General features: G+C 40.1%; 1 protein-coding gene across 1 annotated transcript in view; it reads right to left on the reverse strand.

Annotated features, from left to right (window-relative positions):
- The window catches only part of LOC124855152 (C-Jun-amino-terminal kinase-interacting protein 1-like), a 34677-nt gene extending 18125 nt beyond the window's left edge, over positions 1 to 16552 (reverse strand). The window contains exons 1-3 of the mRNA XM_047344754.1: positions 16186 to 16552; positions 3291 to 3366; positions 2066 to 2614 (exon numbers count right to left, since the gene is read on the reverse strand). Of these exons, the coding sequence (XP_047200710.1) occupies positions 2066 to 2614; positions 3291 to 3366; positions 16186 to 16257 (697 nt within the window). The 5' untranslated portion in view covers positions 16258 to 16552. The remainder of the gene's footprint in view (positions 1 to 2065; positions 2615 to 3290; positions 3367 to 16185) is intronic.
- Between the last annotated feature and the right edge of the window lie 2634 nt (positions 16553 to 19186).

Consider the following 19186-nt stretch of genomic DNA (forward strand, 5'->3'; position numbering starts at 1 on the left):
TAGATTTTTTTGGATGCTTTAGGTTGGTTTGCCTCATCAAGTCTAAATGATTTTAATGTTGCATTTTTGAGACCAAAAAAAAAGAATCTCTGTCTTTTCTGCAATAAAAATGAATGAAAGTCTTACTCATCCACTCTGGATGGACCTGGATATTTTGGACCTACTGACTCGGTGCCTCTAGGGGACTATAGTCAAGCGTTGACAAAAAGTATAAAGCTGCATGTGATCAGCATAGATATTGTAAGACATGTACCTCATAGTCTGAGCTAAAGGACCACATCGATGTTAAATAAAAGTGGACCAAGACTGAAGCCTTGAGGAACCCCAGGTGATTTTTGTTTGCTCTGATTTATAAGATCTGTCTATGCCAAATGACACAAAATAGTTGCTGTCTGTCAAATAAGATCTAAACTTCTTTAACGCAGTACCAGACAATCCACAAGTTTTTAATATTTAGTTATATTTAATGTTTTGGAACTTTATTGTTCATACCATAAAACTAAACATTAAATAAAACTTCAACAGTGAACACATTCCAAGTGTTTCTAGGCTCAACAAACTGTACAGATCAGGTTTGACGGACAACAGTTTTTCATCATCTTGACATATTTTATGTTGCTGGGTGATGTTTTGCTAAATCTAAACATACAAATGTGACAAGAAAGCGTGCTTCTTTGAACCTAGATAGAACCTCTCAGTATTTTGTTCCTTGTAGTGAGGCAAAGAGCTTAATCCCAGAATGCAGAAACAAAAAAATTTTAAAAGCTGCATGAAATTTGCTACTGGCCTCCTCTTAGATGCACAAATTACCTGATATTTTTGCAAAATGGGAAGAGCGCTGAGGTACTGACTGGCAGGCTACTGTAAACCTGATCCAGTTCATCTCTACTGTCACCAGAGAAGGAGAACCAGTCCAGGCTGCATGCTCCTTCCATTATCCAATTACCCACACCAACTTTCCTGTTTGTATAAAGTATCTTTCTAAAGGAGGGTGCTACATCCACTGCTTTAGTCCACTGCTTTTTCTTTCATCGCTTCCTAAGAAAAACACACCCAGAACCATATAGTCCCCTCACATCATTAAAGATTTGTTTAACTCACTAAACAAGGAGCAATGCAGCATTTAGTTCCTCTGTTTGTCAGCTCTGCAACCAACATCTCAGAAAACCTGGAATATGTCTGGAACGGCTGCACGGTGGCACAGTTGGTAGCACTGTTGCCTTGCAGCAAGAAGGTCCTGGGTTCAATTCCCAACCAGGGGTCTTTCTGCATGGAGTTTGCATGTTCTCCCTGTGCATGCGTGGGTTCTCACCGGGTACTTCGGCTTCCTCCCACAGTCCAAAGACATGCCAGTTAGGTTTATTGTTCACTCTAAATTGCCCTTAAGTGTATGAATGAGTGCATGCATGGTTGTTTGTGTGTTGCCCTGTGATGGACTGGCGACCTGTCCAGGGTGTACCCTGCCTCTTGCCCATAGACTGCTGGAGATAGGCACCAGCTCCCCCACAACCCACTATGGAATAAGCGGTAGAAAATGACTGACTGACATCTCAAGTTTTCAGGGAGTTGAGATGTTCCAGAAACCATTGGTTTATTTTAATCAGGACTGAAAAAATTATTGTGTACCACATTTCACCTGAAAAGGACAAAGTAAATTTGATCAGTTTATTTTACAGCTTATAGCTGTTTATAGGTCCTAATAAACATTTTCTTGCCTCTGTATTTATATGTAATGCCTAAATTTTTTATAGTTATTTTATTCTGTCTTTATTGTATTTATTTTAACTGAATGTCCTCCACTAAAAGTGGAAATGATGGAAATGATGGATTCATTCTTCAGTCTTGATGAGAAAAATATCCTGTGATTGGGTGAAAATCTTATAAATTATTCCAAGACCTTCATATTTACAGACAACACAAAGGTTGTGGGATTATTTTGAACAAAACAGTTCATTTATGATGTTCTGTGATTTTCTTTATGTGGCAGAAGAAGAGAAAGCTCTCTCTAAACACCCATCTACTCGGGATGTGGAAGTGGAAATTGACCCAAAAGGTGTTTGCTCACCTTGGTTCTGGTTCTTCTCCTGGCTTCTTGCTGCTACAGGTGTGCGTGGAACCACCATAGCAGGCAGATAGACCTCCTGGTTGGACAACTTGTTGGATCTGATGCCTGCTCCTCCTCCTCTGCTGCTCACCTTCACTCCTCCTCTTCCTCTCCCCTCAGCCGCCCGGCCTTTCAGCCCATTTATCTGCCTCTGATGTCCGTTCCTGTCTTTGTCCTTTGCCTTGTCCTCACACAGCCGTCCCCCTCTCCGCTCCGTCCCATTTCCCCTGAGCTCTCCAAGATTCTTCTCCCTCATCGCACCTCTCCCTCCCCCTCTCCCACCTCCCCCCACTCCGCCGGCTCTCCGCTGACTCCTCGGTGTGCTGCAGGGCTGGGTGGCTGCAGACGACGGCCTTTCTCGTGGTCGGACTCGTGCGTCTGCAGCCAAGGGGGCAGCCTGAATGTTGTTTCTGCCCCCAGCTGTGGGGGGTTTTGGTGCTGGCCGGCGCTGAGCTGTGGGCCGGACCTTGTCCTCTGTTTTTGGCTGAGCATCCTGAGATGCTGGATCTCCTTAACACGAACACAGAAAGAAGGAAACACACCAGATTACGTGTTACTCAACCTGCAGAACAGCAAACAGACAGATTATACATGTACTAAGAAGATTAGTCTGGACCAGAGTTGCAGGAACTTTTCTTTTTCTTTACACATTGTTACTTAATTCTAAACTCTGAGGTTTAACTGCTTGCTGCCTCAGAGCCCGACTCTGCTCAAGAAACACCTGACAAAGACTTCCTTTGTCAGAATATGGGTGTAGCCTGTTGGTCAGACTGTCCCTCTAGTCTAAGCAACAATAACAAAGGTGTTAGAAACAATGGCGTTTGTAATGTCTATGATATAACATGTCATCAGTACTGTAATACTTTGTATACCTATGACTTGTTTGTTGCACTGCTCATGTTTTGTTGTACCTGTTACATGTTTCTTGTACCTGTAACGTAGTGTTGCACCTGTGAAACATTTGTTGTACCTGTGATGTGGTGTTGTACCTGTTACATGTTTTTGCACTTTTGATGCATTTAGTTGTGCATGTATTGTTGTGGCTGTTGTACCTGTGATACGTTTGATGCACCTGTAACGTGTTTGTTGCACCTGTGTTTTTTGCACATGTAAAAAATTTATTGCCAGGTGATGGGTTTGTTAGACTTCTGACGTGTTTGTTGCACCTGTGACGTGTTTGTTGTACCTGTAATGTGTGGGGAGGAAGAGTGGGAGTCTTTCCAGCTGTCCTTTTTACCCAAAGAGTTATTGTTGATGGAGTCCTAAGAAGAAATAAGACATTGAAAGAGGGACCATTCATCCATCTTGAAGGGTTTACTTCTAGAAAATCTGTAATGTTGTGACCTAATCAGAACCAGCAGGGCTCCAAACTACACAACATCCCATCATGCATCAGTTCTACCAGTCTCACATCTTGTTACCATGGTTACTGTGTGAACTGTGAGCAACAGTTTGTCTGATCCAAGTCTCTAAAAATAAATCTTCTTCTGACTTTCATCATTAAAGATCTGCTGTTTTTCTTTTGTGACTCATTCGTCTGATTCAAACAGATCAGAGATAGTTTAATTGATCCCAATAAGTTCTTTCAGGTTCTCTAAACATAATCACCTGACCCAGTAAGCTGGAGGAGCTTCCTCAGGTTTACCTCAATCCAAAAAGAAAACTACACGCACATAAAGATAATGACACACTTGCTATATATACTTTTATGTTACTTCCTGGTTGCATTTCCATTTTTTTTTTTGTGTCCTGTCCGGCAGAGTAGCGTTCAGTCTGAGTGCCAAGAAAAAGCCCAACAGATTTACTTTTACAAGTAGAGCATCACATCTAACATTCTGCTTAATATTTATAAAAGAAACTTTATTAGAAACTGCTTTGGGATTGTTTCAATTGTTACGAACACGGAGACAGAAATAAAAAGGAAGAAAATAAGAAGCATGAAAGAGAGAGAGGTGGGACAAAAAGGAAAAGGGGAAAGAAGGAGCAAAGAATGGAGGAAAGCAAAAAGGTTGAAGAGAACACAAGATAACACCCTGCTTGCTTCTACACCTGCAGAAACATTCATTTTAACAGCTTTTTTACCAAAAAGTGCACGGTACTTATGAATGCAAGATGTATTTAGTGGTAAATGCGGCTCAATACAGAACATTTGTGTATCTGAATCTAAACACCTGTGGGTCTGAGTGTGAGCACTTTGTGTATACAAGGTTTTTCCATAAAAATATGGAGTGTGAGTGTGAGGAGCAACATACCTGCCCCCCTGGACCCGGGACAGATACGGAGGAAATCTGAGCTATAGATATCCAAAGGCCCTCCAGAGCACAATAACCCCAGGAGAACCATCGCCGGGACTACCACAACCCCCCCAGAGAAGAGCGAGGAGAGTCCCAGGGGAACCACCGAGCAGCCACAGTGCAGAAGCCCCAGGGAGCTGCAGCGACGAGCCCACAGGCCCCACCAGCAGCGGTCTACGCCCAAGCAGATCCACCCATGGACCCAGAGACCCGAGACCCTGGGACATATCCCTTCCCAAGCAGAGGCCCGACAGAGCCCAGGGGACCAGGCCTGTGAGTTGACACACGCCAAAGCACCCAGCCTCGGACCCCGAGAACCACAAGTACACCAGCAGGCAGAGACACCAACCACAGGCAGGTATAGTGGGGCGGGGAGGAAATAGGCCCCACATTTGATGGGGTGCCTAAACTGATCCAAGAGAGGGAGTAGCCCAAGACCCAACCTGACACAAAAAACAGGCACACACAGTCACAATCACACATTCCCACCCTCTTGTGTACAAATAAAAACACTCACACCCACGCACCCAACATAGACAAACAACAATGGACGTTGTTTACTCACTCACACTCCCCATACATACTCTATACTCCCAGGTCCAGGTGCCAATACCCCACAGGGACAACCAGCCCCCGGACCCAGGAGGTGGAGACAGGCAGACCACCCCAGCACCTGAACCTGGTCTGGGCTAGCCTGGGCTGGTGCCTGAACCTGAGTGACCCCAGCCCGGACTCCGACCACCCATCCCGACCCCATTCCCCAATGACCCCGATCCTCATCTGGAGAGGGGGCCATGTACGAAAGAGGGGTCTACACGGTCCAAACTAGCCCGCCAACCAGAGCCGCCACAGGATGAAACAGTCCCAACCCCTCAATAAATTTCGATCCTAACCCAATGAGCCCCCCACCCCCAACAAACCCCAAAATGAAATTCCCCACAGGGCCACCCCCAACCAGGACACATATCAAACACATGCCCGTGAACCCAAAGGCCATAAATCCCCTCCCCACAGCACAGGGGCCCACCCCCACAGGTGAGCTCCATCCCCGAAAAGCCGACAAAGCCACACCCACCCCACAAGCTGCAACCCCTCCACACCACCCTCTAGCCTGCCACCTCGATACCCCCCCCGGACACAACAGCCAGCAGAGTGCCAAGCCCGCCCAACCATCCGGCCAGCGCCAGCAGGCCCAGCCCGTTAGTTCATGAGAAGGAAACATACACCAGGGCCGGGTAGGCCAACCTTCCAACCGCCCCAGTGCAGGCACAAGACAGACACCCGACTGCCAACGGCAGCCCGGCGACCGGACAGAGACAAGACCCACTGAAGGAAGCATTGGAGGAAGGCCACCACAGCTTGTCAAGGGAATACCAAGTCTGAATTACAGCATCTTTGTTTTTGCTAAATTTAAACATTTGGGAAAAGTATGTTTCTGAGCTAATTGTCTAATCAGCCGGATCTAAAGCGTTTTCTCTGTGGTTATCATTCCCTGGTTGTTTGTGGCTCTATTTCTTCCATTCTCTCAACTTACCTTATTAATATATTAAGGTGACTTAACTCCATTTTTGTTTTGTGTTCAGTCTGTTTTAGTTGCTGTCTCTTTGTCCTTCATTTCTGACTGCGATCATATTGCATCTCTTAGTTTTAAACCTTTGAGGACTCATACCTTATAGACTTTATGTTTTCTGTGCTCAGGTCATCTTGTGTCTCCTTATAGGAACGTTCTCATGAACCAGACCTACTTGACCTAATCTGATTACTGCATTCTCAACAGCCTCATTAAAAGGTGGAGGGTCGCAGACTAAAGCTGAAATTGGACTTGTGGGTCAACACCTTTTCCACGAGATAAATGTAGAACCGGTGAGGTAACAATCAGAAGCAGTCCAGATTTTTTCTCTCACATTGAGCTGAACTGAAACAGACCAAACAAATCAATGAAGCATCCTGTTACGCTGACTCATGACACATCCTTCTCTGATCTGCTGGCAGCAGTCAGGACTTGCAGAATGAAGGTCTTTAATGGACTTATTAGGATATTATTTGTTTATAACAAGGTGCCCTCCTCTTCCTCCTACTCCTCTCACCTCTCAGCCAACAGAACAGAGCAAGAAAACATTCCTGTTTCAGTCTTCCTTTCTGTTGCCTGTCTTTCTGCTGAACCTACAGATCAGTTTGGCCTTCTGTCCCTTCAAGGATGTTTTGTCATTGCAGTCGTCTCATTTTTCATTTAACCTTTTTATTTGCCCGATCTGAACCTGGGTAAATCCTGTTTGGTAGAACTGCCTACATTTTAAAGAATTGTCTTTGTCTTTTTTTTTTTGTTGCTCTTCTGTCAATGGTCTAAATGTCGATCTAAGACATGGGTGTCCACAGTGTGGCCCCGGGCCCATTTGTGGCCCTTGTAAACACTTTTTACGGACCTTGACACCAATTCAAGAATGGTACAAAAATGTCAGCACAAGTGTTTGATGGCAAAGGAGACATTTTTTGTTTTTTTAGTATAAGATTTTTAGACAAATAAAAATCTCCTTAAAATGAAAAATGTCAGGTACGGCATAAAGTATCTGTTGTTTGTTTTTCTTTCATTCTAATTTTGTAGTAAGTGAAATCACAAACATCCAGCAACGTTAACTCAAGAGAATACTTTGGCCCACTTATTTATTAAACTCGATAATATACAGCGACTGTTTTTGAAAAGAAACTCAACTCTTGTTCAATTGTCCCTTTTTATGTTGGTGTACCCCCACCTACAGATCTATTTTCAACATTGTTCATTTGATTCAAACATTAGATGTTTAGTTATTGTTGACAACATTTAAAAAACTATAAAATAATTTTTTGCATCTTTAAACAAAAAATTTAATATTTCTCGTGGCCCACCAGTACTTTCAGCTTAGCTGAATGTGGCCCTTGCGGCAGAAAGTTTGGACAACACAGATCTTATTAGTTATTTTTGTTCTCCATCACATTTGGTTGAACTTCAGACAACTTCAATTTGGTTTTGGTTTCGTCATCTTACTGTCGTGTAAAACTTTGCAAGGAGGAGGTTGTCTTTTACTTTGTGTTTACTGCTTAGTAGTTTCTCTTTATTATTAAAGTCCCTTTTTAAGTTTTGTGTAAATTCTTTAACAATGAATTATTGTCGCGACATGACCATCCCCACAGACGCTGGATGTTTTAGAGTGACCCAGCACGAGTTCCAACTTAGGTATGATGGAGAATCTGTGGAGGGAACTACAGATTAGGGTGATGGCAAGGAGGCCTTCCACCTTCGAAGACTTTGAGTTCAAAGATAAATCGGTAAAAATCAACAGTGGAAACAGACAAAAAGCTGCTCAGAAATTATAAGCATGGATTGATTGCTTTAATGCCAATAAAGATTTGATAAAGAACTGATCGTTCAGAAGCATTTAAAACAATTAATTAGGCTACTTTTATAAAATAAAATAAAAATGATTTTTTTTTAACTCATATTCCTTTAACATTGTTTTATTAATTTCAAGTAAATCTGGATGGTGTATGAATAATTATGGTGGTCTGTAAATTAATTAAAAGATAGCCTCAGATTCAGGTAATTTTTAACAGATTCTGTTTTATATTAGGTTTTCTATAATTTTCTTAAATCTTGCTCATTTGAAAGCTCGAATCTTTGTAATAAAAACATATTCCACTGTTTAAAAATTAGAAACAGAAATCTTAGCACTTAAAGTAACTCGAACTAAAAAAAATAAATGAATTATCTGGGAAAAAATCTGCAACTGAATAATGGGGGAACATGAATGCCCAACATAATAATTATTTAATATTTTTTTACATTGTGTAAAAATCTAAAACAAAGAGACTAAAATAAGATCTAAAATAAAGGCATCAGTTTGATATTCAGAAATAATAATTACTATTAGTAATCTGGGACTTACTTGATGATTGAATCATTTAAGAAAGAGATAAGAACCACACTCAAAAAAGTGATTCAAGCCTTAAACCAAAACATTTTCTTTTCATTTACTTCATCTAAATGTAACACTTCAGCTTTGCATTAATTATTATTCTTTTTGTGAATCTAAAACATTTGCTTTGGAAACAGTCTTTGTCACACGAACATAAAATTATTTCGTTTCATACCGGCCTGCCGTCTTCAAACATTCTTGCAGAATGTCCAGGTGGTGGCAGTAATGCACCATTATAGTTGGTTTACCAACTGCCAAGAAAGACCAGAAGAAGAAGACTATGGTCTGCAGATACTCCTGTCTGTCACTGTCACTGAAGGCATTGGAATTCTGAACAACCTCGATATGGCATCCCTCATGCAGTTTGGACTGATCAAAAAAGGTCGCTAGTTCTGACCTTTCCAAATGAACTAAAGTACACTTTCGAGTTTTTTCAGAAGACATTAAGGAATTTGGATGGACAAAGGCTAAATGCAAAACTACAGCAAATGAAAAACTGTTTGGTTAGACAAACATTCAAAGACCCCAGGCACATTTTCTTATTTAATTTTATGAAATTTCAACTTGTGAAAGCTTCCGTTACGTATTCACAAATGACACTATGTATGATTTTCTTTCAAAGACCATAAAGAGCTGAATGGATGACCTGTAGATTGGAGTTTCATTTGGACAATTGCTGTGCAATTCCAGCCATGTTTTGTTTCCTAAACCAACTAAAGACATCGTTTTGCTTCACTATAGTTGCCACCATTTTATTTTGAATCGCTTTTGCTTTGTTAAATTAAATTTCCAAGAAAAAAGGGCATATTTTGAGAACTTGAGTGTCCAGTGTTTTATAGAAGGTATTCCGGTTTTTATTAACCTTTAAGATTGTGAATGTCTGGGTATTGGTTTTAGAGAACGCAGAGTTTCATTAAAAATACTTCCCTTTTTCACCAAGACTGTTCTTAAAGAAAAACCGTTAAGTGTGCACAAGTGTTGGATTGTTTAAAGTGTTCACTGTATGGCATTCATTTATACGCTAGCATTGTTTAGAATAGGTTATCGCTGCTTTGCAGCCAAAATTACATAAATATACAGCAAATGTTACTTAATATATACACAAAGTGAAATTTGACTTTAAAATTGCAGTTTGGAGCCAGAATACACATTTTTCTTTTCTACTGAGGGGACAAATACTTATTTTCAGTTTTATCTAATACTACAAAGGTGAGTCCTTTCAGAATAGATAGGTGTTAAAAGCAAGAAAGCACATATCTTATTGACACTTTGATTTTGTCAAGGTTATTTTGACCATGTGATATGCATGTTTGCTCACCATTAAATAAAATTGAGTTGATCAAGCAAATTCATTTGTCATTAAGTGATTTAAATTTTACAAGTTGGTTGATTATAAATAACTTAATTCAATGCAGGGACAAATATTGCTCAACAGAATTACATTATATTGAGTTAAAGCAACCAAAATTATTCACATTTGGTGTTTGTGATTATTTCCTTTTAAAGGTATTTGAAAAAAAAATGTCTTAAATGACTCAATTAAATTACCCTGTGCAGATGTATGTGGATTCAGTTAAATCAAGTTAACCCAAAGAGTCATTTTTATCAGTGCACAGACTCAGAAAACGCTGAGCCAGTGGTTGCTTTGGTGATTCCCATCTTTCCTGGGTAGGGAAAGGATGAATCAGACTTGTGGAGGTCCATAATTCTCCTCCTGGTATCCTGGCTGATTTCTTCAAATTTTCCTATGATTCATCCTTGGGTGAAATGATGAGAAAAAAGTTTAAATGCTGAGACACACCTGTAGAGGTATTTCAGAGCAACACCTCAAACACACTGCTTCCTTGTGTGACATCATGGGAAAATTAAAAGAAATCAGCCAAGAAGAGCAGAAGAATTGTGGACCTCCACTAGTCTGACTCATCTTTGGGTGAAATGACGAGAAAAACATCGAAATGATGAGGAAAAAGTTTAAATGCTGAAAAAAATGTTAAATGCTGAGAAAAAGTTGAGCTGCAACAGCTTTGCCTTGTGTAAAGGAGGTTGAAACTGTATTCTTTAGAATATAGAATAATAGAATAGAATAATATAAAAACTTCTATTTTTCTCTTTTAGTAAATAAACATCCTGTGAATACACCCTTGATATCTAACACATATTAAACCTCTCTGGGAATAACGCAGCAGTTTCAGCATTCTTACTCCATCCTATGAAGAACTATTAAGGTCAATACAAGGTAAAAACAGTAGATGTTTTTTTGCTGGATCATATTCTTTCCTATTAAAAAATAAAGTTGAAATATCAAGAATAAAATTGAAACACAGAGAAAAAAGTTAGAGAAAAATTCCCAATTCTGTTGTGTGATTTGATTCAAAATATTGAAAATAAAGTGGAAATAATGCCATGAAGAAAATGCAGCAGAACATTTTGTAAGTAGCTTGATAAAGAAAATTATTTTTTTAAAATCTGATCTGTAATTATTTAGTGCTCTGTTGCAGTCGGTTTTACAATATCTGTGGCTGTGCAACTGAGGAGTTTTCCTACACTCAGAGAGTTGTGGGTTTGAGTCCAGTTTCTTCTCCAGTAACATCCTGATGTGTGGTTGAGCAAGGCACTTCACACCAATTTGTCACTACCACTGCGTGAGCATGCCTCCAGTGTAAATTCAGCTCATTTCCTATTTATCTCTGCTGGTGAGGCCATTTTGGGGTGTTTTTGTTATTATTATCTGGTTATTAAAATAACCAGATAAAAACTGAATCACAATCAAAACATAAAATAGTTCATCTAAACCGGTGGCAGCAGATTTAAAATATGAACCTTCTAGAGATTTTCTGTCCATCTTCACTAGGAGAGGACAATATGTTTTCCTTCGGATGGTACACTGGTGCGGTCAGAACTACCTTGAACTGAACCCACTCAAAACGGTGGAAATGGTGGTGGACTTCCAGAGAACACCACCCCCATACACCCCCCTCACCATCCTCAACAACACTGTATCGGCCGTGAACCACTTCAGGTTCTTAGGAACCACCATCTCTGAGGACCTGAGATGGTCTTCACACATAGACACTGTTCGGAAGAAGGCCCAGCAGAGACTGTACTTCCTGAGGCAACTCAAGAAGTTCAACCTTCCACAGGAGCTGCTGGTCATCTTCTACACTGCCATCATTCAGTCTGTCCTGTCTTCATCCATCACAGTGTAGTTTGGCTCATCCACCAAACAGGACAGGTCCAGACTGCAACGAATAATCAGGACTGCAGAGAGAATAATCAGAGCTGACCTTCCCTCCATCCAGGACTTATACAGGTCTAGGGTCAGGAAAAGAGCTGCTAAAATCTCTGCAGACCCCACACACCCTGCACATAAACTGTTCAGAGTTTTACCTTCAGGCCGCCGCTACAGAGACAGTTTCTTCCCCCAGGCTGTTTCTCTGATGAACATTCAATAAAGTACAAAACAACAGCATACAGATGTTGCAAATGCACCTTTTCTATTAGATATGTGTATATTGTACGTTGTAAATCTGTATATTCTGTAATGCAAAAACAGAACAAAAGAGCAAAGTGTACCGGAGGCAAATTCCTTGTTTGTATGCACGAACTTGGCAATAAAGTTGATTCTGATTCTGATTCTGATTCTGATTCTCCACTGGTGGGATGAGGACAACTTCTTAAAGCAGCCTTTAATTTGTGATTGTGTAGCAGTCTCTCACAACTCTGATGAAGCCAGCCAGTAGTTCAGGAAACATCTGAAACCTTCCATATCTGTCTATCAGCAGGACACCTCCCTGCAATAGCTCCCCGAGTCTGTTACCTGCAATCTGCAGCGATGCATTCAAGGATGGCAGGTTCTGGATGCAGGTGAAATGACTCATCTGATCCGACCCAGTAAGCAGGATGTGGCCCATTTAAAGGGAATCTCCAGTACACACTGCTGCTGCTACTGCTGAGGATGATGACGATGCTCTGCCTGAGGGATCAGACTGAAATACTGCAGCATCAGCAGCTAAACAGCACTGAATACAGCCCTCAGTGAATTAAAAGGCAGCATCTTTTCTGAAAGTATCACTTTTATGTTTTTCTATGATCATTTTGAGCCTTTTGTGTCGTTTTCTGTAAACTTGTGGGCAAAGTGTACTGGAGGCAAATTCCTTGTTTGTATGTACGAACTTGGCAATAAAGCTGATTCTGATTCTGATTCTGATTTAAGGAATGGGAAGTACCAATTTTATCCCATTCTGTGTAATGAGGGGCTGGAAGCCATCTTGTTTTCCTTATCCTTTCACTTTGAAACCCAGATGGTTTGAAGCAGTATTTTCCACTCGGTCAGATCAGCTTTAATTACTATTAAAAAAAACCAACATAATTATTCATATTTACTAAATGTCAGAATAATTAGCAAGACAGTTTTTACATATTTTGATTTAAATTTAGCTGTTTACAAACACTAAGATTCCTATACCTTTAAACAGCTTGTGGAAGCACAGATGATGATGATGTCATGGTTGTATGAGCTTCTGATTACGTGAAGTCACAACATTTGAGACGAATGGAGACACAACGGTGGAAGTATTTTAAGGTGACACCTCAAACACACTACTTCCTTGTGTGACATCATGGCAAAATAAGAGGAATCAGCCAAGATTCCAGGAGGAAAATTGTGGACCTCGACAAGTCTGGTTCATCCATGGGTACAATTTCCAGACGCCAGAAAGACATTTCCTATAGTCTGATGAAACTAAAACTGATGTGTTTTACCATAATGACCATCATTACATTTGGGGGGAACAAGGTGGAAGCTTTAACCCTGAGAACAACGTCCCAACTGTGCAGTATGGGGGTGGCAGCATCATGCTGTTGGGGTGTTTTGCAGGAGGGACTGGTGCACTTCCAAAAACAGGTGGCATCATGAGAAAATAGCATTATTTAAGTGCTAACGCTGAGAATAGCAGCAAACTAGTCATAAAGTGGCTTAAGGATAACAAAGTCTGTGTTGTGGAGCGGGCTTGTTCTGACATTTTGCAAATAGAAATACGTTTGGTAATCCTAATTGACGGAAAACATTTTGCCTGTTTTACTGTCAGAGAGTGAGAATAAAAAGGTCTTTGTGTCTTTTTATACAACACAAGTCAATATCAACTGCATTTGATAATCTAGCAAACGGACAACAAACATGAGTTCTCCAGAAACAGAAAGCTGAAATGAACTTTTTTTTAAAATGTGTAGCAATTTAAGAACGTCAGACATACCTGTACCTCACATGTCCACCACTGCTAAAAAGGTTACTTTAAAGTAACAATTATCGAATCAGTTATTATTATTGGGAAGAAATTTATCGTGATAAGGATAAACTCCAAACTACAAAATCTGATAGTGTGGTTGTTTTGATGTTTAAGCAATTTTATTCACTGATGGTTTAATAACAGCATCAAGAAATATCAGTGTATTTTGGAATATAATTAAATGTAGTTCTTGTGTGCCTTTTAGTGGTACAATTGCACTAATTCATGCACCTTATGTACCTGAATTATCTTATGTAATATTGGGTAAGGTTTATTATTCCTGAGAGGCTCTGACTATATGAAGTGACAGAGGTGTTTTTAAGAATGATACATTTTTACATATTTTATATTGTCACTTTAAGATTTGTTTGGCAGAAATAGTAGTGTTTATTTGTCATTTTTTGAATATAGGTAGACAGGAAATGAGGTGAAGAGAGGGGAAGACATACAGCATAGGGCACCGTGACTGGGACTCGAATCCGGGGACAGCCGCGTTGAGGGCTGCTGCCTCTCTATACATGGGTCGTGCTCTTTACCGCTGTCACTTTTATTGTAATCTAAATAAATACTTTAAAAAGTATTGTCCATCCCTAGTGCAAAGACACATATCAGGGTTCTTGCCGTAACAGTCTTATTCTACACCTTGCAATCACTCTGTCTGCGCTGATGAAGATTTTCCCACCTTGGCTTGCTGAGAGCTTGTAGAGACTGTCACAGCAGGGGAATTGGCCACATTTTAAAGTAATTCTGTTAATAGTTATTTTACACCATTAGGAACACTGCACTTTTAGCCCAAGAAGGTTGTGTGATTGTGTATTGCAGAACAACAGCGCCACACACCTGGCAAGCAAATTGCTGATGTCAACTATCATTCTTTCTTCCAGGTACAACAGTCAGGAATAAACCCAATGTAGGCAGACTGAAAGCAGCAACACCGCATGTAAAACCAACCGGCTCACCGAAGGGAAAAAAAACGAGACTCTGACAACAGAGCGAAGTAATGCTTTCTGGCCGGAAGCAGGAGAAATTTACACATTTTATACGCTTCAACCCAATCACCCACATCAAAAGCGGTTTGAGATCTGCCAATGTACGTGACGACAGATTAAATTATCATCCATTCCTACATCTTAAACTGAAGCACATTCCAGAAAATAGTCAGAGCTGTGGGACATCAGGCCCAATAATAAGATTAAAAAGCAAGTGACTGTAATCTTGATTTGGTCCTGAGAGTTTTAGGTTTGAACTGATTGGTACTTCATCCACCTTGACAGAAACCTCTGTTCATTTTGAAGAGAAGCAATCTCACATCATGATGCTGCAACCACCATGTTTGACAGTGGGCATGGTGTGCAGTGTTGTTTCCGTACCAAACATACCATTTGAAATTATGGCTAAAAAGTTCCAGTTTGGTTCTTTCAGACCGTAACACATCCTCCCAGAAGGTGTTGGGAGATTTTAGCCATGCCTGGATGTTTTCATTGATGAAGAGGTCGGTCTTACAACCATACTCCTAATTCCAGAAAGTTAGAGAACAGAACAGATTGCAGCGGCAATTTCTGCAGCTTCCATTTGAGATTTTTGTGTTCTTCTTCTGACTGATACCTTTGTGCAAAGACATTATTTTGATCCTTTGTGATCTCTCTGCTTAGCTAACAGATGCAAACGAGCAAATGTCAGGAACATCCAACTAGAAGTGCTGAACTTTAGGTTCATCAGATTCAAGGTAAGTGATGTGTGAAGACTGAATAATGAAATTAAATCAAAAGGTGTTTTAACAAATAATTTGTTTAATGGTTTATTGGTTTACTGCTCTATTTATTTTTTACATTTTCTAAAAGATGTGTTTGTTTTTTACTTCTTTGTAAATTTAGGATATTTTATTTTGTAGTGTACAGGATATATGTCGCATTGAAGATTATGCAAAATGTTTGGCACCGATTTATCACGCTCTAATTTTTTTCTGAAGTCTCAAAATCCTTATTTCAGATAGAGTGTGCACTCTTCTCAGAGCCACTGTACCCCTGTTTTAGACGGAGTCTGACTGCATTTGAACCAGACCTGCCTACCATCTTTGGGAGTTGAGGCTCTTTAAATGAACTGAGGTAAATCTGATCATCTACAAATCAGATTCCAGTCTGGAGTCAGCAGTCCAGACGTGTTGCTCCAGAATCGGCTCATTTGCCATCATTGTAATGGAATATTTTCCCAAAATGGCAGAGCGGCTCCTGCGGGAGGCTCATAACCGGGTTGAACGCAGGCCGACCACACGTCCTTGGATGAATCACTTCACCCTGTGCTGCTGCGGTCCTGATCCCCACTGATTGCTTCAGTTCTGCCACTGATCAGGAATATTCAACAGAAGGCTGGGAGATGGAGCAGGATCCTTGGATGTGACCCACATGATTACACGCAGATGCTTTCATTACACACACACCCATCCATTCATACACACACACAGTACTCCAATTATTGGCCTGATTCTGGATGGATCCACCCCTGATCTGATCTGATCTCACTCTGGATCGGACCCCCCCTCCATCCACACCTACCTGGGTGCCAGCTTGTGGGAGCTGTGGGAACAGATTCAGGCTGGTTGGTCTCTTCGGTCGGTATTTGTCCATGACAGCACAGGTGGATCCTCCTTTGACAGGCGACAGCTTCTTCCCTCCTCCTCCTCCTCTATTAATCCGCTGTCGGCACTCCTCGACTCGGACAAGGCCTCCCCCACCCTCTTCTACCTCCCTGTCATCTATTCTTCCTCCTCAGTCCTGAGCATCGATCAGCTCTGAGCTCTTTCTCTAGCCACACCTCTCTTCCCTGGTGATTGGTTTTCCACAGCGTCACATCATCTTCATCACCATCACAGAGAGGAAGAGGAGACGGGCGGTGTTGAGTGGTGATGGAGGTAATCAGGACTGAGAGGGAGCAAAGGAGGAGGAGATGAGGGAGAGATACAGCGTGAGGAAGAGGAGGGGGAGGAAGTCAGTGGTAGCCAATAAGAGCGATGCATGACATCATCAGCTGATCTGCCTTCAGGCTAATAAACATACAGTGAGTGACTCAGAGAAATTAGATTAGACAGCGGCACAGACAGACAAAGCAGTCAGGAAACTGTCTGATAGCTGGGAACCATCCTGTCACTCAGACAGAAAACCAGTTTGATTAAATATAAACCCAGTCACCAGTTAGGAAAAGGACTGATAACTGGGAACCAATCATTCTGTCTGAAAACACTCAGTAAACAGGCTGATAATTGGGAACCATTCAGTAAATTAGTCAGCAAACCTGTTAAAAGTCAGTGAGCAGTCAGGAAACTGGGAACCAGCAAGTCAGTCGGTCTCAAACCAGCTAAACAGAACATACAGGCAGTAACCAGTCAGAAAACTGTCTGATGACTGGGAACCAGATGGTTAGTCAGCCAGTAAACCAGTTAAACAGAACACAGTGCCATTATGCACTTACATTCAGCTAACAGTCTGAATACTGGGAACCAGTCATTCAGCATGCTATGATTAACCAGTCAGTCAGTATCAGATTTCCTCGTTTAGTTTAATATACACTTTCAGAAAAATAAACCAAACCCAGGCCATAACTGACCCAATCTGCATGTGTTGGCTGATGAATTTTATGAGTCACTTTTTTAGCACATTTATCTAATAATCAGATATATATTTGTTAAATGTCAAATCTTTAAATAAATTCTTACATGTGAGTTTCAAATTAAATATCAAGCCTAAAAACTATTTTAACTAAAGATTTAACTCAGGCTAAACATTTAAACCAGCCAGATATTTACATTTTATTCTAAGCTAAATGTTTAGCAAATTTAATTTAGATGAATGAAATATTTAGCTAGATATTTCATTTAGCTAAATACTGAATATAGGTACTTTTTTTAAAAAGCTACATGCAGTATTTAGCTAAAGATTTATCTTAGCTAATGTTTCGTTAAGGAAAATGAATTTCTGGCTACATATTTAGTAAATTTTTAGCTGCCTAAAATGTCTTGTCAACATTAAAATCAGTTAAATAATAAGCAAAATATTGAACTATTTGGCTAGACAGTTTCATTTGGAACAGCCACATTTAGAAATATAGTTGAATATTTACCGTTTAGCACACATATCTAAATAAAAATAGAGAAAAATTAAAAAAGTCTCACCTCATCTTGTACATCCCTTTTGGTTTAATTTCCAAAAATTATTCAAAGGTTTAAAAACACCCAAGCTAAATAAATATTCAGATGTCAGATCTTTGTCATTGTCTGCTAAGGGTTTAGACATTTATACATTTCAAAATTATCGGAAATTTTGACAGCAACATAAATACTAATTTCATCGTATGAAAAAGTTACGTTTCTGTGTTTTCCAGCATTAAAAAAAAAAAATAGATGTGAAAATATCAAGTTCACTTAAACCACTAGGTGTGGTTCCAAGGTTTTTTTAAGCATGCTGTTGTTGAGCCATTATTTAAAAAATGCAGTTTGGATCTTACACAGTTTAAAAATGACAGCCCTGTCTCTAAGATCACGTTTATGTCAACGGTTCTCTAAAAATTGGGGCGTATTTTCCCCCTAGACCAAATAATCAGGCAGTTTTCTGATGTGCCTTATCACTTCTATGCTGACGACAATCAGCTCTACCCTTCTTTTCAGTGGATATTTAAAGTTGTTTTTCTTGATAAACGGTTTTTGTAGTATCAAACAGCTCTGTGACAACCACTTACAGGTGAACTCTGATAAGGTAAGGCTACTGATTAACCTTGGTGTATTGGTCTCTTCTGTCCAACGTCAGAAACTTTGGTATTATTTTTGACTCTGCCATGTCATTGAGGTGCTATTCTCATGGAATAATCAGAAACTAGTTTTTTGGGGTTTTTTTTAGGTAAAAATATACTGAATAAGAAGCATATTGATCATCTTCAGTTGGTACAGAATACTGCTGCAACACTTTTAACCAACACTCAAAAGAGACGGCACATTACTCCAGTTTTAATTTCTTTACATTGGCAGTAGGTACATTTAGATTTCAAAGTTTTAGTCTTTACTATGTGGGCAAGCCCCAGCCTATATCCTTGACCTTCTAGAGCCCTACACCTTCTTGCAGTCTGAGATCTTCCAGTCAAAGGCTGGTAATTATTCCACATACACATTTTAAGACCAGAGGGGAAAAATCCTTTAGAGCTATGGTCCCCAGAGGAATGCATTGCCTCCATCTTCACACTGTCTTGATTCTGTTGATTATTTTAAGAAGCAGTTGAAAACTAATTTATTCAGACTGGATTACTAAGTATGCGGTTTTATCTTTTATGTTTTATCTTCTGTGCTTTTTGTGCCTGTTTTTATTTTAAAGCTCTTTATGGTTTTCGACCCGAAAGGTGCTTTATAAATAAAATTTACATACTTCACAAAGTGGAATACTAAAAAAACTTAATCATGATAAAAGAGTGAATTACTAATATTTTCATGGTCTGAATACAATATAATGTGCCACATTCTGATTGTTTGACCTTCTGATGATTCACACTGACCTCAGGCTACACCTGCTGCCC

This window comes from Girardinichthys multiradiatus, chromosome 2 (assembly GCF_021462225.1).
Source record: "Girardinichthys multiradiatus isolate DD_20200921_A chromosome 2, DD_fGirMul_XY1, whole genome shotgun sequence".
Taxonomy (NCBI): Eukaryota; Metazoa; Chordata; class Actinopteri; order Cyprinodontiformes; family Goodeidae; genus Girardinichthys; species Girardinichthys multiradiatus.